General features: G+C 30.8%; 1 protein-coding gene across 1 annotated transcript; it reads left to right on the top strand.

The window, feature by feature from the left end:
- The first annotated feature begins 5,530 nt into the window (after positions 1-5,530).
- Positions 5,531-22,941, top strand: LOC132926630 (protein big brother-like). Its single transcript, XM_060991004.1, has 5 exons — positions 5,531-6,250; positions 9,381-9,467; positions 9,565-9,681; positions 21,735-21,851; positions 22,232-22,941. Exons 1-5 carry the CDS (start codon positions 6,053-6,055, stop codon positions 22,373-22,375), a joined length of 663 nt encoding a protein of 220 aa, XP_060846987.1. The 5' UTR covers positions 5,531-6,052; the 3' UTR covers positions 22,376-22,941.
- The last annotated feature ends 1,956 nt before the right edge of the window (positions 22,942-24,897 follow it).

Raw genomic sequence — 24,897 nt, 5'->3', positions numbered from 1 at the left:
AAAACTGCAATTCTTGTATATGTATAATACTCAAATTCAAGAATAAAACATATTTTTTTTTGTATTAACAATAATATGTTAATGCACGATAATTTAAATTGTAATAATGTATAATGTATATATTTTTAAGTGCTCATTTATATAATAAATGTGGTTTGGTAGTTTAAAACATATTATATGACATTTAAAGAAGGTGAGAGAATCTCTCACCACGCGACCAAAGAAGTACAAAAAAAGACGCGACCAACAACGGGTTAAGAAACGCTGCCCTTTCAATCTAATATCGTATAGATCTTCACTTCTAAAAATAAAAATATATTACTAATTATTTATTTTGCAAACAGCTAAAATTATTATCAATATACTTATATAATGATTGTATGTACGATAGTGAGAGCTGCATACTTTTGAAATGTTTTAGTTTAGATACATTGGATTTTAAATCTTGCCTGGAAAAAAATCTACTTCATTATAATATTCCACTGATTACAGGAAAAATACAAAAAAAAAATTGAAAAGTTAAAAGTTTGTAAGTTATAAATCAAGATTTATTGTATACCATATTTGGCACTCCATGCATAATAGTCCTTACAATATTTCTGTAGGTGCCATATTTGGCATACCATACATTATCCAACCATAAGCAAAATATTTTTATGTTTTTTGTATTACCTACAATATTTTGAAAAACTTAACTTAATTTATATTATAATTATTTAGGTACCAATAATAAATACAGGATAAAATGTTCACCTAAGATAGAAAAATTAACTCTGACTATTTTCAATTTTTGAATACCCACTAGATATTATAACATAATTTATAAAGTACAAAAAATCATATCATAAGTGCATGATATCACAATTTTGGAACATACATAAATTTGAATGTATCTGAACAAATATTTGATGTAGATCTATGTAGAATGTACTTTTCATGATCGAATAGACCGTGGAATTTCGAATTAATTAACATATTTTAAAACGAAATTTGTACGTTTACTTAATATGACTTGTTTGAAATCAACAACACAACTACACAACTGATAACATGATAATTCTTATATCAATGTAATGATTTGTAATAACGCTCGTAATTCTAATCCTAGAGCGCGGCACCTTACACATTTTTTTATACGCCACTTCGTGCCGAGTCTGGCCATTTATGCAGTTTTGGAATATCTCAATTCTCAATTAGTTTCGACATAAATAATAAAAATCCCTTAAACGCCACATACGATACAATATGCAGTAAGGGTAACCACTTTCACATGATGAAGTCTGTGAGCTATTACTTCAGCAGTGGTTTACTGACTAGTGAGTAGTGAATACTGATTGCAGTGCTTCAAACTCTCTCGATGATAGACGATTGTACATGGCTCCTCTTTGATAGTACAGTTTTACCACTAAGTAGTGTGGGGATTTTCGTATTTAGACGCGATAACGCGTAATAAATAAACGAGTTGTGTCGAGTCTCGGCTCTGTAGTTTCTAACACAGAATAAGTCAAAATTCAATCTATTCCGTGATGCTACGAGTATATATAGTATTTATAGCATTACCGTGTTCTCGGTTCACACTATCACCCTTTTCTATTTTTTCCATGCACATAATCCTTATTTACGACGAACACTAGAAGAATGATGACCTTGGACGCCGAAACTGTGCACATAAAAATGGTCAGGAATTATCGCATCCGCCAGAATACTCGTTGAACAGTAATGCTGTCATTTATACATGTCAAGTCTAGGAAATCTATTGGTTTTTTTATTATTATAATATAAATGCTGAAAATTCTGAATAATTACTACAGAACGTTTTTTTTAAGACCAAATTGTCTTTATTAATTATTTGAATAAATGTGTTTCTAAGTTTTTATGACTTCTACACAAAGAGCTAAATATAATTATTTTAAAAAATTACTTTCGATTATATCAATAATCTGATGTATAGCATATTATGCTTGTTAATGTAATAAATGTAAAAATGTATTGATATTTGAATTATTTGATAGTTTCTTATTCTTGTGGGTTGTAGTAACACGCAGGCATGAATATTATTCTATATTATTGATATATTCACAATTTGAAAGTGGTTTTTATAAAAACAATTATATCTCTATATGTCTATAGAAAGTTTATTCTTGAAAACACATAAAATCGATCGATTAAAATTTGGTCTTTATATTATATAGATTCATCATAATGACTGGAAGTCATAACGTTCATATGCGAGAAACTCCTTAGCTATGACATATTGTAACAACTGCTAAAATCATATTCATAGTTGTACCTATTTCTTGAAAATAATTCTGAATTAGTTATATTAATATATAATTTAAATTTTTTCTAAAAGCTGCAACAAAATTTCCTACAATAAACCCTAATAACTAAAAGTTGACGAGCGTCATATAAATAATAAATATAATATACGGCGTTGTAGATAGATAATTCTACTGCCATGTGTTCAACATTCCGGTATCTCCCATACTATTAGGGTTTAAATTTAAAACTCAAAATATGCACATATTATAATAAAATATATTCCATTATGATACTCAAAAGAAAGTTCAAAACGTAGAAATAATAAATATAATAATTTTGAATAATTTATACAGAAAGAGTGAATAAAAAATTATTGGCTATTGCTTATCAGGTTGTTTCAGGTCTACCATAATATTATGCATAACGTAATATTATATAAATTAAAACTAATTTTATGATGAAATTTAAAAAAGCTATAGATATTTAAATAAATGATAATTTGTATAGTCCGCTGTAATTATCATGTTAACATAAAGAAATAAACATATACATTTTAGATGTACTTACACTAAGTATTATAATATTAGTAATATTACATAGGTACAAGTTACAACCATTACAACTACAATATTTTTTTAGATGAGTATATGCTATTTTTTTAAGTTATTTATTTGATTCGAAATTATTGTAGAAAAAACATATTTATAATGATGTGAAATAATCATTTTAATTGAAATTTTTTTAAACTTAAGAGGATGTTAGCGTACTATTTGTTATCTCTCTCTAACCCACGCGTAACATCGTCTCTATAGAGATGATGGAACTGAATAAAATATAAATTACAAAATATAATTGAACCATATTACAAAAAACATATAAATTTATATGATAAACATTAATGTTTTGACATTTATACTTTTCTTAAAAATGTATAAATTGCTTATTGTTGTATTATATTTTATTAAAAAAGACTACCTATGCAAAAAATATTCAAATAAGTTGTGGAAATAACTATACGTATACATATGTCATATACTACCTACCTACATAATTTGATACTATTGGTTTGTTTTATTCTATCTACTTTATCGGATGATATCTGATTAAATTATAACAATGGTTTATTTTTAATATTCAAGCAATAACTAATCGTGTAAAAATATTTTTGAGGACCATCTGAATTAGTCAAAACACTATTAAAATTCAGAATGCTTTGAAAAATGTCGAAGTCGGTTTTATATTTATATTCATGGGTGCCTACGCAGAGGGCGGAGGAGAGGCAAAAATTTTCCCTATAATTTTCTTTTTAGAAATTTAAAAAATATACTTAGAAAATAAAATAAAAAATAGTGAAAAGTATTTTAAAAATAATTTTGAAGAAATTATTAAATCAGCTGATCATTATGAAACTTGACCTACCTAGAAGAAATGATTACAAATTATAATTTTTCTAAACCTCGTTATATACTATTAGTTATAATCAAAATAAAGTGTAAAGTGACTCCTTTTAAATTATGTTGGCTGTTTCCTAGTAAAATAGTTAAATTGCAAAAAAAATTTAATATCTTAAAATACTTTAAGTTACACAATTTTAAAATTAATGCTTCAATTTTGTATGATTATTGACTATTAAAATCAAAAACTTTTACTTTGATAATATAACACTGTATGGTTACATACAATTATTAAAAGAATGATAATATTTTATTCGTAGAATTAAACTTCAAACATTGTATAGTGTATACTATAAGAAACATATTGACCGTAATAATTTGCACTGTAGAAAAGTCATTCAGTATACCTAGTGCAGAGCTATAAGACTAAAAACATGGTAGTTATATAAGATTAACAATGAGTTATGAGAGACTTGACAAGTTATTTTATACGATAATAGTGTTCAGAGGGAAAATATTGAAGAGAAACAAACTGAATTTATTGACATAGTCCAAGTTATTAAATATTAATGAATTTGGTCTAAAAAAATGAAATTTGCAATGTAAGAATTCATAGTAATAATAGCACTTTTATTATATAATACAAATTAAAATTATATTTGATATGCTAATTGCTTTTTGTTAAAATGTAAAATTTGTTGTTTATTAGTAAATCAATTATACACAGTATTTTACAGATTTAGAAAATTTAATGTATCTAAACATTTAAATTATTAATTATTTTCTCTAGGAATATGTTATAGCCTCCCTGCAATAGTTCAAATACAATATTACACAACGTCTTTCTATTTCAACCTTTAACAGTTTATATTTTATAAGCTCATAAATAAACATCCTTTATATCGTATAATCATCATTCATTTTAAGATAAACCATCATCATCTATACGAGCATATACCTAGCTGCAGCTATGGATAATATGCATTATATACAACTGCGTCAATCGTGTTGTATCGTCGTGCGGCAAACATCAGTACATCACTATACTTATTTTTCATACGTATATAACTGAACATTATCATTTTTTAAAACTCTACATAATATATTATGTTATACGTAAATACGTAATATGTTGCACTGCTACCGTTGCGAATAAAAGGCTGTAAAAGCGTGCAGCGGGGACTTATAATGGGACGAGGCGTACATCTATATAGGTAGGTAAATATAAGTACCTACTGCGCGGCGTCGACGTGAAAGGCGCGTGTTCGAATCGGCGGAGTGAAAAAAATCGACCGGCCTTTGTTATGATATTAACTACGATTCGGCACGGTCTCGGAATATAACAAACCGGAACGGTGCTTGCGGATCATTCATCACGTATACCTAGCAATTAGATCTATGTATATATGGGCACATAATATATATATATATTATATACGCGACCAGACGGATGACCGTCGTGATTTCCGAAAAAAGCTCGAATCGCGTTCGACGTTATACACCAGCTATTTTAATATTTCCAATAAATCCATAATATATGTAAATAATCGTCGTCTATAATATAGTGTTGGACGTAACTATTCTCTAGGGGTAGGTGAGTGACGGGCCTACACGAGGTACGAGAGGAGAGCCACGACGAACGACTACGGCAGACGGCGCGCATAATATAATATTTTCATATACGTTTGAACACAATAATAATAATAATAATATAATATTATCGTATATACATAGCGTGTCGCGCACCGGACACGCCCGCCGCAGCATCCGATTGGTCGACCTAGCCCCCGCTGGTGGTACGAAAAGCGAGCGCCGCACCGCACCGCTCGCCGGGCCCTATCGCGGCGGCGCGCGCGTTTCACCATACGACATCGGACTGCCGTCGTCGTATTGCACTATTATTTTTATATCATCGTCATCGCGACGTCATTGTGATGCGTATGTTCGGCGGCGACGGTGCTCGACCGTAATAATAATATAAAATAATATATTACTGCTGCACGTGTATACAGCAGAGTTCGACGGTGTCCCATCGCGGTCGTCCGTTTTTTAAATCGCAGCACACCGTCCGCTATCTCGATTCGTGCAGATTAATAATTTCATTTGAACGGGTAGGCACTTACCGCCAACGGTACACGAGTGTTGTATTATGCGCTTTCGGCGAAACCGGTGATAACGATAATCCGCTCGCGTATACGGTACCGCGTCATAATCATAATTAGGTATATCAATATAATATTATTATATCGACGGCGCTATCGATCGCGCCGCAGTCGATAAAACGGTCCGAGAAAAACCGATACTTACGATAATACGATCGCCTAGAGTTTATACACACATATATATACACATATTATAGTATACCGCAATAGCGTCTGTCGAGCGCGAAACGTCCAATGCTCATGATGAACGATTTCGGGTCGATGGGCCCGGGCAACATGATGCCGCCGTCGTTCAACCCCATGTGCCAGGGGCTGTTCGAACACCAAATGCCCAAGCCCAGGCTGGCGTTCAAGATGCCCCGTGTGGTGCCCGACCAGAAGAATAAGTTTCAGACCGACGATCTGTTCAAACGACTCAGTCGTGAGAGTGACGTGAGTACAAGACGTGTATACGAGTGCGCAACTGTGCGCTCGAGCACACAGTAGTTATAGATTTTCAGCATATAATATTACTTGTTAGGTATATTATAGTGCATATGCATATATAGGTAATACTGATAGGTATACCGCCACCGTCTGCGAATTAAATTTAAATCGTCATTAGTTTTATGCTTGTAGTTTGTATAGTGCTTAAGTACATTTTTTTAAAATCACGACTCAACATTATGACTTTATTGTACACGAATATATGTGACATCGATACAAGTGCTTACAACGAACAAAATAGGTTAGGTTAATTAAAACGACGAGTAATAAATTAAGTAACTTTAATTTTCATTTCAGTAATTAAATTAAAATGGATTTAATTTAAAATAGTACCTATTAGGTACACTTTTATGGATCAAACTTTTAAGCAAAAATATATTTGTATAATATAGTAGGTAACTAATAATATATTATAAATAAATATACCCATTACCCAACATATTATATAAATTATATAATGTATATAATATAACTTGCACACACTGATGAATATAGTGGTCACTGGTTAGCAACCGGCGGTCCGCTCTAAATTGACAAATTAAATATTTTATGTATTTTTACCTATCTCATCAAACACATTTTATATCTATAAAGGATGCTATATAATAATTGAATTGTATTTTATTTATCGCGTCACGGTCTAGGTCTACCGATAAGATAAAGTGCATTCTAATAAAAATTATTAAAATTCTATTCTTAATTTTTGGATTCTGTTTCCAATCAGTTTGTTAAATAACATTGCATTTTCAATATTTTTAAAATATTCACTATAATTTGTTTGTGTTGTTTTGTCGTATTATTGCGTTTTAATAATATTTATACCCACAGTGATCACTCAACAATAATCAGTGAATATCTCCGACATGTACTTAGAGCAGGCACAAGTAATTTTAATGCGGAAATTAAAAAATTAATGAACAATTTCTAATCGCAAAAATCACAATAATAATAATAAATTAATTTTTAAATTTGTTTTTCTTTTGATAATATTATTCATCAAGTAATCAAACAGTTGTAATTGCATTACTGTTTAATTTAACATTATTGCATACTAATCAAACATTTTTAAAATAAAACTAAACATTTTTATTTTTTGTCCGACGCCACCCGTGAAACGTTTTTAATTTTTGAAAAATATATAGTCTATATAAGTATGATAATTGAATGTACGACATGTTAGTATACGCTGTTGTAAAAACATGGGCGTAAAATATGTTACTCATTTACACAAATTTATCGAAATATTCACACGTGCACATAACCTAAATACTATAGCTACTATATTTCTATTACAATAAATGGTATACACTATACACGTACACGATATATAAAATCTGGACCTACACAGTAGTGTGACCGATTTGTAGTATTGTTTAACATCCGTCAGTGGTTTTTTCTTTTCAAAAGCCTCTGTACTCTACGGGACTTCGATTTTCAGTAATTTACAGTTATTCCAAATACCAACAGTTTTTACTTTTTTTAATCCAAATTCGCACCCATAAGAACGCGTTTATAAATACTGTGGGTGTAATCATATTCAGTGCAGTAACAAAATAATATTTATAATAGTGGTTTTTTATTAGGGGGGAATACCCGTCCCCAGACCTCCTCATCAGTGCAAAATGTAATTAGGTATAAAGGAATGTAGTGACGGGGAAATATTGCAATCATGATAATAACGTTTAACAAAAATTAAATTATCACAAAACAGAAAATTTAATTTTAATTCAAGAGTTTGAATTTTAAAAACATTCAATTTAAATTAAAGTATATAAATCACCAAAAAACAATATAAATTTTGCCAAAAGCTGCAAATAAAAACGACCAACGTGTGTGAATTTATAAGTGTACAACATACATTACGTATGTGCATTCATACATACAATTCACGTTTTTAAGTTTCCATTAGTTGGTCGATCATTATGACGGTTTTTACTCACAAAAGAAATATCGACCGAACTAAAAGTCATTAATCGTGATATAAGACAGTAATCGGAGACCATGTGGCCTTTTCAGTGACCAGGTCCTGTGACACTTTGCCGCCACTATAATACTATATAAACCCTGCACGGCTGAATCTTATATTTTGTACTGCCGCCACAGCACTGACCGCCACGTGTGTTTAAAATCCAAATGGTAAATTTTCAAATGATTTACAGCTGTAAAGAATCGATTCGTTGAAACCATATTATGTTTATGTAGCTAACACCTAAAATTGTATATGACTTTACAGTCTATACACATTACACTATTTATACGTACTACAATTATCAACGTTGTAATTAAACATTTTTAGTTGGTTCCTGCCTCCCTATGAGTATTTTGGTTGTGATTATATTATATGTACCACGTTCTAGTTCTTGATATGTGCGCATACGTCAATGATGTGATAGTATATAATATTATTATGATATTTGTTAAGTTGACAACAATTAATTAATAACTACGTAATTTATTTAGCATACGTTTAAAGTACTTGATAGTAAATTTAAAATAGTCATATAAATAAAATTCTTTATAGTGTAGACAAGGTACCTAAATATGACCATGCATTTATTTTTTATACATATTTTATATACTATATTTTACTATTTTGCCTACTTTTTCAATAAACAAATATAAAATAAGTATAATATCGATTACTATTTATTCTGATTAATTATTTACATATAGATATAATTCATACCTTAAACAGAATATTAAGTTTATAATGTTAAATATTTTACGAATTCACTTTTTTAAATATTTAGTTAGAGAGGTACCAATTATACTTATTTTTAAAGTAATTTTTACAAAATTATACATCACATTCACATAGGTATATATAGTTGCCTGATTTGAGAGTCAAGTAACTTTTCTTTGTGTCCATATCAAAAATAATTATACAAATATTTTTTTTAATGTATGAACTCTGCGTACGAGTTTCATGAATTTGGCTAAAAGTAGTACATTTTATTTATGCGTTTAAAGCGTAAAAACGTAACATAATATTATATAAATTTCCAAATTATTCAAAAAATATATATTAAATGTCTCTAAAGTGAATAGTATTTATATCTTGTAATTTTTTCTACAGGTTAGGTATACGAGCTATAGAGACAGGCCTCACGAAGAACGACAAAACCGTTTTCAAATGGGTTGTCGCGAAGGACATGTAGACATCGTACGTATTAAATCAATAACGATTCGGGTCGTAGTTGAGAACCCATTTTTCTGTTTCTATTGGTTACACATTTTACATTCTTGTTTTTCTATTCTAGGCTTTCGCCACAACAGGGACAAATCTGCAACTTATGTTCACTCCGAACATGCCGCCGATGACATCTTACCACCAACCCACAATTGGTTATTGTGATTTTGAAAAAGAACAAGGAATGGTAAGGACATACATTTAATTTTGTCATAATTAATTATTTATTAAGAATCAAAGCTAAAGTAATAAGTAGATATTGGAAGTTTATACACAAAAAATAAGTTTGTTGCTTATAATATCTACTCATCTATTTGTAGATAGTATATTTTCGTTTGCTGACCAACATGATTGTTACACTATTGAGCCCATTACGGTACAGTTAAAATAAAAATTAATTTTTGGTATAAACACGTCTAATCTTAATATCATATTAAAATAAATTATATTTCTGTATTACATTATTGGCATTCGAGTAAGAATAATATTGAGTTATTAATATACTCGCTGAAAACCTACAGTTTCCGAATTTATTTTGAATATTACAATACTTATATATTATAATATAATGTCCAAAATAAGTCGAGGAAAAACAAATATTATATATTTTTAAATTATCGATATAGTTTTCTCCATAATAATTTAGTCTTATCCTGTATTAATCAGAAAATATATGACTATGTATAGGTATTATATATAATACACTAAATGATATTGTAAACATTATGCATGCTATTATATATATATATATTTTAAGTTTACGTTAAATTGAATATAGTATTAAAAAATATCTGCTTTCACCTTTTTCATTGATTTACAATTATAATATTATTTTGAAGTATAGAATTCAATGTCTCGTGAAACGTGAGTTCATAGATATAAAATATATATTCCGATAAATTGTTGATGCGATGACTTACTCTCAGGTAAAAAATATAATTTAAAACATTGCAATCGGTAACCCATAGACCATAATAATATTATTATAGATTTTACGTGTTATTAGTAGGATGATCGTTAAAAGTTGCGTTTTTTACTGTGAAAAGTGCAAAAGTGCATATAATATATATATAGGTATATATATATCGATCTGTCTATGAAATTTTTTCAACTGCCTACATGGCCACACACACACACACACGACACACGTAAACTGCACACTTTTATAAATGATTTAGAATAATGACATGTGATAATGAAAATACTTCCTCTTTTCTTTGAAATTCTATTCGTTATAACAACAATAGTGCCATTGGAACTCTGAAAACAAAATGGCGTCAATTATAATCCCTCCCCTCATCCATGCAACCCTCTTTTTCAAAAGCGTATATTGATCCGCGCGTTTTTCCCCTTGTCAACACTCGACCGTGTTTTGGGAATGCTCACGACAATATAATAATATATATACGAGTAATACTATAAAAACTGACGACAGTAATACAATACGTATAATATTTACAACAAATGTTTATAATATTATTTACAGCGCCCGGTGCAGTTGCAGGGGCTGTTTTTCCAAGTGGGATAAATGGGATGGGTAAAAACATATTATAATAAGGAAGCGATTGGAGACCGAAATGTATCTTTATGCATTTACAGTCGACAGCAATTCGGACATCCTGACAGAGTCGCATATAATTTCTAAGTAAGACCGAAGATATATGCTAACAATGTAAAATCGTTGTTTGTATTGAATGCACATATTAAAAGTCTACGAAAGTTAAGGGGTTTATTTTTTTGTATGTTTTAAAAAAAAGTCCAGTCAAAGCTTAAAACCATACGAAGTACAAGTCAATACTACTACTTCTGCTGAGTATAAAAATATTGTTGTCGAATTATATAAGACGGCTGACGACTTATAAGATGCACCCACAATACGATTTCAGCGGGTAAAACGTCCTCATCACGGCCTATGCACGGAACGGTATATTATACCATATATTATAATATATAATAGTATATATATATATATATATATATATATAGGTACTCAACTATATTATGTAATAATTGAAAAATTACCCGTGAAAAAGGCGTATACCTACGTATAGGTATTATGTTACTTTTACGATACGCGATTTTGACAGGCCTGACAAATTTACTGAAGAGCTGACAACACAATAAAATCGTCGTACAAGTACGCCCGGTTTCAATTTCAGATGTTTGCATGTATACAATCTTTTCTTTTCTTTTTTTCACCCTCGTGTTTACTCCGGCTTATGTGTATATATACAACTATTGTTGTGGACCCGGTATTGTAAACTTATATACGATAATATATAATATATAAATATTATATGTACGGGTGAAGCCACTTTTTTTTTAGTCTACTGGACACCGGCGTATATATACAAAGACGCGTGGATGCGCGGGATAGGTGAGCGTAATGTCTTTTGATGGCCAACAAAAATAAATAATATCAATACTAAGCATATATATGTACCTACCTACAAAAACGATATAATAAGAAAAACGTCATTTAGAAATACTTTCGAATTGACTAAACTGAAGCAAAAACATATAAGTACGCATATATAATAATAAAAACAATCTTTTGTCTTATCCATCATAACGTATTTTTATGGTATTTTTTTTCGAGGAGATGATAAAGTAATCGGACGTAATTTATATTCTGTACATTGTAATGTATATTTACATAATGTATATTGTAATGTATAAGATCCAAATATTTTAGTGTAAATTATTTACACAATTATAAATTATAATAAAGAGGAGTGAGGACTTACAATGAGTAGATTTCGCCGATTTCAGTAATTGCCGCATACAATAATCGTACAGACGAATCTTCTGGATGCTGTTTTTAAAATTTACTTATTCAAGTCCAAAAATGACAACGTAAAAGTACGGAATAAAATGCAAAGCGCATCATCGTTAAATTTAAGCTTTAATGATGATAAATTCGGTATGAAGTATAGCGAGCCCGCGTGTTATTAATTTATTATACATATATATATATTTAACCGAGAGTCGTTTCCGCCGTTCTTTTAAATACGCACGACGCTTCGGCCATAAAGACGTTTAAAGATAATTAATTTTGGCAAAGGTCTTACAACCCGTGGCGTCGTATATAACAATACCATTAAGTTTATTATTTTGTTGTAAATATCAGCCGAACAGCGATCGTACGCCGATCTCCTGCGTGGTATATCCGTATAACAAAAGCGCCGTTTCCGGTATATAACGGCGTACATGTATGGGTACAGTGCAGCAGAAAGGTCGTTATTATTACTGCCTGCAGTATACGAACCCCTTTTATAGGAAACATTATGTCATATAATATGTGTTATTTTATTTCTGCAGTTGGAATTTCGGGATGAGGGTGAATGACATGTGAAATAATTACTAAAACAAACGTAGGTATACAACTCTGAACTCGTGCAGTAAAGGTATATCCTACGTCGTATTTTCAGCGTGTTGACGCTAATTATAAAATAGTTTAATTGTGTTGCACAGATTTTTGTACATATATAGGCGCCTATAAATATAATTATTATAGTAAGTTGCATTCACCAACAAGATGAGTTAAGACACGAGTCTTTACGAAACAAATCTAATCAAATAATGCTTAAAACCTATAGATTAGACGCGTTTTATACCAACCAATGTATTAAATAAAAAGGAAAATATACCTAAGTGCATTATACATAATATATTTAATACGTATATTTTGGACGAATTAATTACTCTTATATTATATACTCTTTGCATTAGACTCAATTCATATAATAAGAAGCTAATAAAAATATAAACGTTTTAAAAACGACAAGGCATTATTATATTTTAACAAACGAATTACGACAATAGTCTATCCTAAACGGGCTAAACGATATATTATAAAATCACGCAGGTACTACATTTTATTAAAAAGCGTCTCCCCTATAATCGTTGCTATTATGTTAGTTCACGTGAACGCCTTTTCGGTCAGTGGTCACTTGCGATTATTAGTCGTGTCCGTCGGAAGTAGCCGGACTTTCGTCTGTTATTATTATTATTGTCATTATACATTTTTACAATCGAAATGCCGGTAAAACGAACACCTATATTGTACGAAGGTGAAAAAAATTCGAATTCTCCCTCCGAAAGCCGTGCACAATATTATATAATATAAGTCACACGCCCATCAGAAACAGCGGCGTGTAACAATTCGATTAAAACTCGCGGCGCTGACGAAGAACTTCTCAGCTGGAGGCAGAGCGAGAGAAAAAAACAACGCGAAATTACATTATTAATATATTTTTTTTTACCCCGTTTATTTACACAACCCCGACTGAGAACTACTAGTGTACACCTTTTCGGACTACCCTTTAAACATTGCAGTGCGCACATACGCGTTTTGTTACCGCATTAGCAACTCTTTGACTGTCACAGCTTGAAGCCGAAAAAATTATTTTTTTATTTTCCTCTCTTTAACACGTTTCAACACCTTTGTACAAATGTTATTTTATATGCACTTGCAAAAATTACCGATTTTTTTTTCAATTATTGTTTTTTGCCGTACTCCGGCCGAACCCTTGTTGATAAGTTTATTAAGAGACATCTGTCTGCATAGTTCGATTTGCCACCCACCGTCATAGGCGTATACACATAAATAGTACAACACTAGCCCGGTGCTCACCCGGTAATAATAATTAACGACCCTAAAAAAAAAAATAATAAAAAAACACAAATACCTACTCTTCGTGAATCACATAAAATAACGAGGCAGCATACCTTTAGATAATTGTATTATTATATATATGGGCTATATATAAATGCATACGATTTAGGATTTATGCACAGCACGTATCGAGTCAGTAGCTATATAGTGTAATATATTATACATATACATATATATACTAGAGATGTTCATGACTTGCATTTGTTTTTTTTTTATTCTATAAAATGCTATCTTCGTTAAAATTAGTTTCACGCTCCTTTGATTTAGTATCTACTACCTAATTATTTTATTTTGCATTTTTTTTTCATCAACATGACGTTATAGAACCAAAGTTTTTCCGTTAGAAATCGGTGCGAGTTGGATGTAAAATATATTATATAATATTAAACTAATAAACAAAATATATTTATCTATAAGTAAAATACAAATTGTGGTGGAAAATATATTTAAGATATACTATGTATTATCGAATTGATATTGCGTTTATAGATTTGTTTTGAAACTTGAGTAATCGCATGATGTAAAAGTATATGGTACCTAATGGAATTTATAAACGACCTATAAATAAATATTTGACGGTAACGTTTCATAATATGATTTGTATTAGATACTTTTTTTTTAATATAAAAGCTCCGCAGTGTCGCCGAAATAACAAGTAAATATTTTCTATTGATATTAACTTAATTCATATATTTTTTGGTCGGTTTTATATTATCTTATCAACAACTGTTTAATAAATTATTGCATAGGAACCGATTCCCAATAAAACATTTTAAGATGAATCAAGTCCTAGATTGTTTTAGGTACATATATTAATTACTAATTGAGTCTATGTTTAGTTGCTAACTAAATCTTATTAAAATTAAAATTAAAAATAAACATAATCCTTCCTATTTTTTTTTATAATCTATTTTACATAAATTAATTTACGACGTCGTTCATGGGCCATTTGTATTTTAATCATTAATTTAGTTTCATATAAATTATTATTTTCTCAATATTAATGAAAAATAAAGTGCATAAAATATGTATTTTAGTTATATTGGGTACGTGTTTTAATAACAATGACTTCGGAACCTTAAAATCATATCTATTAATAAGGCGTGTTATAATATTACGCACGCGGACACACGATCTTGTCTGGTGGCGGAGTAACGGCCAAACCGCATTCCTCCGGTCTCCGACAAATGCGGTGACATGAGTGCAGTGTATTATGTACACAATATAATATCGCGATAAAAAATAATAGTAAAATATGATACATATCGAGTTGGCGGGTCAGATTTCATCACCCACGATCACAGTAGCTAAAGTGTATCAGCTATAAATAATAATAATAATAATAATAATAATAATAATAATATAATAACAAATTACAACTATATCCATATAGGTATACGATACATACATTTACTTATTTGAGTAAGTTTTAATTGCACCGAGTAGCGTGTGACATTAATACTGATTCTTTTGTTAGAAATAATAAAAATAAAGTTATTAATTTTACACTTTTGAACAAAATTCTAAACCGATTAAAATTCGTGGTTTTACCTCCTGACTCAAGGGTGGAAATAGGTCTATGAGGATGTTAGAAAATAATAATTAAAATAATATTTGAATACGGTTCCTCAGTAGTTATTACAACATCTATTTAAACATATTTGAAATATATAGGCACAGTTTATTTTTTATAAGAATTTGAAGGAGGATAAAATTTTGTCAAAAACCAAAATAATGAAAATTTTCAAACAATTTTATAGCTAAGATTTGAACATTTGATAGTAAGTTCCTTATAAGTAGTTTATTCTGAAACAAAAAAATCTAAAAAATATATAAGCAAATTTTTTATAGGCATTTGAGGTTCAAATTTGGACGAAATTAGATATTTTAACGACGAATAAATAATTTAATTACTTTGTTGTTTTTAAAAATATTATTCTTGAAAACTTTAACGAATATTAATATAATATTTTATATACACGGCGCCACAGTGGTATTGACTCAAAAATTAATAAAAATGATTAATTATATAGATACTTAATATAATATACATACACTAATAAACTATTTTAATAACTAAATATTAATATTAAAGTAAACTATTTTGGTAAAAAAATTAGATTAACTTATTCGAATACTAATGGTAAAATAAATTACATAAAAAATTGTATTTAATAGCAATATAAAATAAATATAAGAGTATCATCAAATATATTGGCTAATAATAAATAGCTAGGCTGATAGACCATCTTTTTTTAGAATCGTTTTTTGTAACACTGTGATTATAATTACGAGGTGCACTTGACTGCTGTGCAACAGAGCGATAACTATACTTTTGCGCTTTTTAAATTTCAGATGCAGAATATTTTTCAGAGTATCTCAATAAAAACTGAATTTCGAATGAATTTATTATTTGAAAATTGTATTTTTAATGATTTAAAAGTATGTTCTTATTAAGATAAATATTTTCATACTAACAGTTTTTGAAATAATTGATGTGCCTTACGTTAAAAAAAAGGCAGGCCCTATAAGTTAAGATGTTTAAGTATGTGAAATTGAGATGATTACCTATAACATATTATTATTATTCATTATCAGATCGAATAAGAGCTGCAGGAAAAAAAGAGTGTTGATAAACATTATTTATTGTATAATATTATTTTGTTAAACGAAGTCATTAAAAACATGAAATGCGCCGACAAAAAAGGCCGCGCTCGTAGGATATAAATCAAAACAATAATAAAACGGAGCGCCAAATATCGAGAATAAAATACATCTCCCCGCCACTGCAGTATCTTCTTGCGGCACAAAGACCATATTATACTTTATATCTATTTAGGCACTACACATTGGAACACATCTATTTCTCTGGACGTCTTCGGACGTCGATAACGATTTCGGGTACCCTGCACCGCCACCCAGTGTATAAAATCTATATAGATGTGTATATACTGCAGTCTTGAATAAATCGTATATACGCTGGGTGGCGGTGCAGAGTACCCGAAATCGGTAGCGACGTCCGAAGACGTACAGGAGGTATTATATATATAGTGAATCCAATATGATGTGTAGTGCCTAAATATAATAACTATATATACCCACCTATATGTGTGTACAATATATTGTACGACGTCGGACACGACACACACACACACACACACACACACGATATACCTGTGTCGGCGAGCCGTGTAATGACGACGGTGGTACACGACCACGACACACGATTTCCATCACTCTCGCGCACGCCGAGGGTAGGTAAGTATCGCGTCGTCGGGCAACGGCGATATGTGCACTGGGTGGTCCGGTCCCGTGACGGAGGTATTATGTTCACCACAATATGCACACACACACACACACATCTTCGTACCTTTGCACGCGTACGTGTATACATAATGATATTACTTCCGTGACGTCGGACATTGTCGGTAAATGATTGTATTGTGCAATAGCTATAGGTATCTTATGATGTTGAATTGTATACATATATACATACGTAATAATACGCATGTAAAATATTGTGTGCCGCCGGGTCTGAGCCACTTGACTGTACACACTCTGTAGTGAGAATAAATATAATAATATATGGAGAAGAAAAACTTTTAATTTAGATTCTGAGCGTATATATAGGTAGTGAATAATAATAATGAATGTATATTGGTTTTAAAACGTCCCTTTAAAATTTAGGGCAGTAGTTTCTAGTAGATAATTCCGCACACAGTTTTTTGCCATTCGTTAAACGGCGTTCAGAAAATGCCACTTTTTGAAATATAAACAGTTCAATTGGTATTTTGTGATAACATTTGAATATCGATTAAAACAATTATGACAAACGAACTATACGCTGGTCCTCTGCCAACCGTCAGTACCGCGCGTTGTTGGCTTGTTGCATAAATGCACGGTATAATACGAAATCGTATTGTAAAACGGATTCGCGTGGGAAAAAATCGAGTAACCTAGTGCAGTCGCGTTGATAACCGTGATAATACACAACTACATATTCGCGTCGTATACATACAGAATAATTTTGATTGTGCACTATCGTTATTTCGATAGCAGCACTATTACAAAAAAACATATTTAATGTATTATCACTTTATTTGTACCACGAAAACGATAACACAACATCTGCAGAATTCTACTATTATTATACGTCGTAAACTTAAACACAACTAAGTGGAAATCCCGAACGGTTGTTCAGCGAATAAATAAATACCTATAAACTTGTATCTGGTATTAATACATATATACATATATGATATATATAATGTATAGGTAATATGTATCTATATGATGCGAATTCCAATACAAACCATCGTGTACGAAGACGCGTCGCTAATCGCTACGTAGGTATATTGCGTGTTTGTTGTGTGGGCAATAGTCATATACGTACTATAGTGTTAAAGTTTCACCGATTACACGCATTCGAAATCGGTAGATATTATATACACGATGTGTACTATTCACATACAGTGACACGTACGTATTATAGCCAGTAGGCATATAATGTAACATTATATATAACAATATACGGGTATGGATCGGATCGCGCGCCCAGTCATGTGGCAAACACTGTATGCGTATCAAATCAACACGTGTACTTATAATATGTGTGTATACCGTAAGGGTTTTATTATACGCGCCCAATGTCCAAAAAAACCCTTTTTTTTTCATACCCAACAGTATTGTTCGATGCTTCTTTTTTTATGTATAACATTATTATTTATTATATATTATATTATATGTTCATAACGTCGCCTCGGTTCGTGTGCGACGTATTATTAATACATACGACATACATACATTCATACATGAATATACAGGGCGATTCACTAAGCATTCTTATTAAAAACCATATTTTCAAATTCGTTGTATGTTTTACATCAGTGATACAAGCTTTTGTTTTTCAAAATTGGATATTTTTTTTGAATTTGTCGGTGCAACTAATTTAAAATATGAACGAGTATATAGTATCTTCGATCTAAAATTGTTCAAATATAGGTAATATTAATTTAAAATGATGGTTTTATAAAAATATAAAATATATGTAATATTGTATCTAATAATTATAATACTTGGATTATTTTTTACAAATTATAAATGTCAATAGATTAATACGAATTACTAAAATCGCTGAATCATCATAGCCTTCATATTTTCCAAACTCATTATCATTACCCTATTATCCTTAGTGTACAAAAAGTTAAATTACTGAAAAGCTACTCGTTCGTATTTTTATTTTGATACGTTACCGGTCACCATGTTCAGAAAAGTTATCCATTAAATAATTCATAGAAGAAAAGCGAGATTCTCAATAGAAAAACAAAAGTTTGTATTTCCACAAGACAATCTTAAAGTAATAAAAAACCTTCTAATATGGTCTTAACGTATACTTAAAAATTACAAAATGTAGACACATAAATCCGAATATCCGATTTTACAAATTATTTGATAATTTTATTAGCACATTAGAAGTTTAAAATAGTTTACATAGTATTTAATCAGAAAACAACTGCGCGCAGAATTAAAATTTTCTATTTAATTAAGTTAAAAATATGGCGTTAATTAGCCAACATATTACGGAAATATTTTCACCAAAAGTCAAAAATGGATTTATGTATTTATTTAATAAATTGAGTTTCGATGGCTTTAAAAAAATTTCTGAAGGTATATTTCTAATGTATACATAAAACTGAATGTAAGGCTACAGGGTCCATATTGGAGTTTACAATATTTAACCGTTTTGAAACGTATAAATGAACAAATTTACTCCCAATCCAGAAAGTTGTAGTTCACCGATTGATACGATAGACGAGCAGTCGAACCCAAACTATAATTTCATTTGTATATTGCTCAAATTATTTAAATTTATTTTTGGAAATTATTTGGTATCCAAATGATCGCATATTATATTTGTCATCTCTTTTGTTACACATATCATAGAAATAGTGAAGATGTTAAAAATTTCAAGTATCACAAGAAAATGTAGAGAAAAATAAGTTATTGTCGCTGTTCGCTGCTGGACGTTCTTCTGGGCGGGTCATCATTGTGTACCGAGTTGGGGGCCGATGTCTCCGGTGGGTCGTTCGATGTCGTAAATTTTTATAGTCGTCGTCGACAAAAAAAAAAAAAAACAGAAAAAAAAAGGATTACACAATGGAAAAAAAATTCCAAACTCGACACGAAACGTTGTTTACGTACACACCGTGGCCGCATTAAGTGAATCTCTGTCGAAGTCGAACGGATGCGAAAGGGTTGCACAGCGTATTCACTTACACATACACACACACACATACCATCACGACAAAACACAACATAAAAACGTCTGACTTTACAATACGCGATGCGCGTAATAATATATTGTTATTGCCGCCGGTGCGATACATTTTATTTACGAACGCGACGGCCAAAATAACGTAAAAACGGTCGAAATCACGGGAGGAAACGCTCCGGACGATATATAATAATGTGTGTGTGTGTGTGTACAATGACTATGACCTACACCAATATTATTATAATAGAACGGACGACGATAATCGTTTATATATGTATTATTCATTATTACATATTATTATACGTATAAGGAAACCGGACAATGAGCGTTGCGTGATTTCGTGCTGCCCCATGTGTGTATGTGTATGTATATAATAATAAAATATTATATACGTTTATACTGTTTCGGACGCAGCGTGTGATGCGCATTGTATACGTTATCGTATATGTATATATATATATAATCGTTATTACTACAACGCTATACGCTTATGATATTATTATTATTATTATAATAAAATATATACGTACAACACTTATTCGGCAGCCGAGGGATTTTACTTATATTTTACATTTCATATATCGTTATATTGTGGGGCGACTTGCAGGGCGTCGTCCTCGCCGTCGTCGACGCGGTGTATATAGGTACACACGATGTGCACATTAACATTATTATTATTAGCATTATTGTGCGGACATCGCGGGGCGCGAGTGCGAGACACCACGCGGTGTCAGGTGAATTCCACGCGATTGTGTTGCGCGCTGTTGGCCGAGACTATTGCGCAATGCAATACAATGCAATATTATTTTATATTATAAATATAGTATGTCGTGGGCGTGAATCGCGGGGGTGCCTGCGACGGTACTTAGCGCCCCGAGTTCTGTATTGAAATCGCATAACTCCACACCATTGTCTCGGATAATTCGATTTATGAGTTTTACTAGGTATATACGGCGGAGACAAATATTTACAGATATACAATGTAAAACGTTTTTTTTCTTTTTTTTTTTTAGATAATATAACACTTGTTGTATCGCAATAAAATGACTACCGGAGGCTTTTCGTATTTTCTTTTAGGACCGTTTTAGGTTCATTTTATATTATTTTTTTGTGCAGCTAGAACGTTTTGTATTGCCATCATTTTTTATTTTTATAGTCTTTACTCGGTCATCTGTAGTGTACTTATTTAGACTTCCATCTCGCGCATATTTTATCACGATAACCATAATTTGGCAGCGTTTTTCACCGAGAAAAAAATCGAAAATCTAATAATCGTATATTTTTGCAGGTCCACATCCTATCGCCGTTTATAATGAACGGTGTATGCGTGCAATGGAAAGGTCGGATCAACTTAGAAAAATTAGACGGTATCGGATGTTTGGAATTCGACGAAGAACGAGCAATGGTACGGTATATGATACTTAATATTATTAACCGCTACAATAGAAGAACATACCGTAAGGCAGGCACGTATATAGAGTGGTTGGCGGGCTCAAAGCCCCTCGCCCCGGAAATTATTTTGAGTAACGAGGAAAAAATTGTTTTATTATGTTGCAGCACAAATTGTATTGCTAAATTTTGTAACCCCCCCCCTCCGAATTTTTTTTTGTATACGTGCTTGCCACAAGGGTACAGACTATAATATTACGCTTTTGGTATTTTTCACGTGGCATACGTTACTGCACATCCTAATTATTATGTGTATTATACGTAAATAATAATTGAGTAAAAAAAAAATATTTTTGAATACGAGCCACTGTCACTTGATTATTTTATTCTTTATAGATTGAACACCAAATATTGCAAGAACAGATAGAGAGGTATAACAACCGCATCAAAGACCACCAGGACAAATCGCGGGTGTATAGACATCAAGAACGAGTCAACGGACCCGAAATGGACGTCAACAAACGATTTAATAATTTTTAATCCATTTATTAATTTCCGTTTTTATTTATTCTTTGTTATGTAATCTCGTTGGCATTAGATAAACTAATTTACCTATTATTATTCAAGATAATTGTGTTTACCTCCTATATTATTGACAGTGGAAATGCCAAATTATGTAACCCACACCGCCGACGAAATAGATATGACGACACAGAGGAATTGCTAACAGACAATTTTTTTTTTAAGTTCATTTAGGCATTTTTCTAAGTGCATGATGCGAGTTTTGTAAATGTGTGCGTAGTAAATGATCGTTAGCAGTTGTGTAATTTGGTCATGTTTATAGGTGGCGGAATGAAATGTTTTTACATTTTACCTATAACCCCCTACCAAAAAAAAATGTATTGTATTTATCATAAGCATCTCCTTTCAGTGCAATAAATGTATGTACATATTTGACATTTAATCACTCCTGAAAAATTTCATTTGTGTGGGTTACATTACTTAGCCTTTCCATGGTCGTTATAATCAAAGATTTTGCGATTTTATTTTGTTTTTTTTTGTTTGTAATATAATATATTATGCAATAAAATTATCCTTTTACGAAATACGGTTTGGCCTATTATTTCAATTCTTTACTTTGGCTTATTCTAATAAAATTGATAATCAATATTATTGAAATATCTACTCATAAGTTTAGGCATCTGCTACATTATGTATGAGACGATGACCCGTAAAGCTGAATATGAATATTTTTATTATTTGTATCGTTTGTAGTTTTATAAGGACAACTACAAATACTGTTTAGTTTTGGTACGATAATAACAAGAAATATATTTTATTAATAACCAAAATAAAATAAATAAAATAAAAGAACATGTTGAATGTTGGAAAATTCTTCTATATATATATACGTATATATTGAATGAGTAACTTTGCCAAAGAGTTTAATAATTGGAAATAAATTTATTTATAGGTAATAATAATGGTAAAAAAATCATGCACACTATTATGCCATTATGAATTCTGGTATAAATATACGTTTGGCTATAAGATAAAATCTTTAAGAAATACGTATACAAAGTTAAACTATAGTATAGACAAGTGTGCATGTAAGTGTATATTTGTATTGATAAATTCTGCTGAAAATGCACTAAAGAGATGAATTCGTTCAATTAGAATTAACTTATCGATCGAAAAGAAGCGTATAGGATTTATAAACACTTTATGTTTCACTGTATTTTTATGTAACTAATTATTGATCGTTCATATTATATGCGTTCCAAACATATTAAAACTATAAGTGTAAATCCATCCTTATCGTACTGCATGTCCTTTTTAAAATGAAAGATTATTATAATTGTAAGTGTCTGACTCTAAAGGTACTTACAATGCAGATCACAGTAATTTTGCATACCTCGAAAATTGAAAGTAATTAAAATCAAGCCTGCTGTGAAAATTATATTCTTAACTATGTAATCGATATATAATTAATAGTACGTATACACGTTTTTATGTTTTTTTTTTGGTTTACTATAGTGCTACTATATGATAACTTTCACCAAAATAAATGTAAAAGTAGTTAGTACATTTTTTGAGGCAATGAAGTGACAATGAAAATATTCATATAATGTACATCAGCTAGAAATATACTACGATATAGTGTTTCATTTGCTTTCTCCAATCACCATAATATTATATACCTAGTAATTGGTAACGGTGTCAGTGTATCACATCGCAGACAAATAGATGAAAAATACGTTATCGTATTGAATTTCGGTCCGGGTAATGTGTGTATATATATAAGATATTATGTATATGTTTATTATTATAATAAATAAAGAGTGATGAGTATAGAGATATAATTTGATATTACAAGTTTAGCAGCAATATTATCAAATGTTGGTGGGTTTTACTCTTATATATTTTCCGTTACATATAAAACAATTGTATACATTCAGTCGATAAAGGTTAAATTATATTTAATATTTATTATAGTTGTATACGAACGTAAATTAAGTTTTGTTCGGAAAATAAAGCAATCAATTTAGTATTATTATTTGTTATTGTTTTTAATTTTTATTTTTATTAAGGGGATCCGACAGAGAAAAAGTTTGGGAAACGCTACTCTAAGCTAATTAATATAAATTTCACGAATACCATCATATTATTTCTATTATGTCCGTAGTTATGACATGACTTGCCATCGATACACGCTTATATAAGCTATTAAGCTACAACTTAGTCATCAACTTTTTGCGAGTATTAAACCGTTGGAAATCCTGCGCCTGCAGGAGCTCGCATATTCGTATTGACTACCGCCATTCGGATCGCGTGGAAAAAGTATAAACCACGTCCATAGACCGCGATCGGAGGTGATCGGGTGCGGTTTCCCGACCATAGCGACCGCGAGCGTCATAGTATTGCAGAAATATTATAATATTAATATGATCGTCGCGACGACGACGAGTGCGCACCTTGTCATCGTACGATATGCGTTTCGTCCTTCGCCGACGCCGCTGAAAGAGACGACTGCAGTTCTACGCGTATCGCTGCAGTTTCGG

This window comes from Rhopalosiphum padi, chromosome 3 (genome assembly GCF_020882245.1).
Source record: "Rhopalosiphum padi isolate XX-2018 chromosome 3, ASM2088224v1, whole genome shotgun sequence".
Taxonomy (NCBI): Eukaryota; Metazoa; Arthropoda; class Insecta; order Hemiptera; family Aphididae; genus Rhopalosiphum; species Rhopalosiphum padi.
This window is presented reverse-complemented; position numbering and strand designations above follow the sequence as displayed.

Coding starts and splice junctions, on each gene's coding strand:
- LOC132926630 (XM_060991004.1), top strand. CDS start 6,053: ATGCTCATGATGAACGATTTCGGGTCGATGGGCCCGGGCAACATGATG. Junction 9,468..9,564: donor GCGAAGGACATGTAGACATC/GTACGTATTAAA, acceptor TTTCTATTCTAG/GCTTTCGCCACAACAGGGAC. Junction 21,852..22,231: donor TCGACGAAGAACGAGCAATG/GTACGGTATATG, acceptor TATTCTTTATAG/ATTGAACACCAAATATTGCA.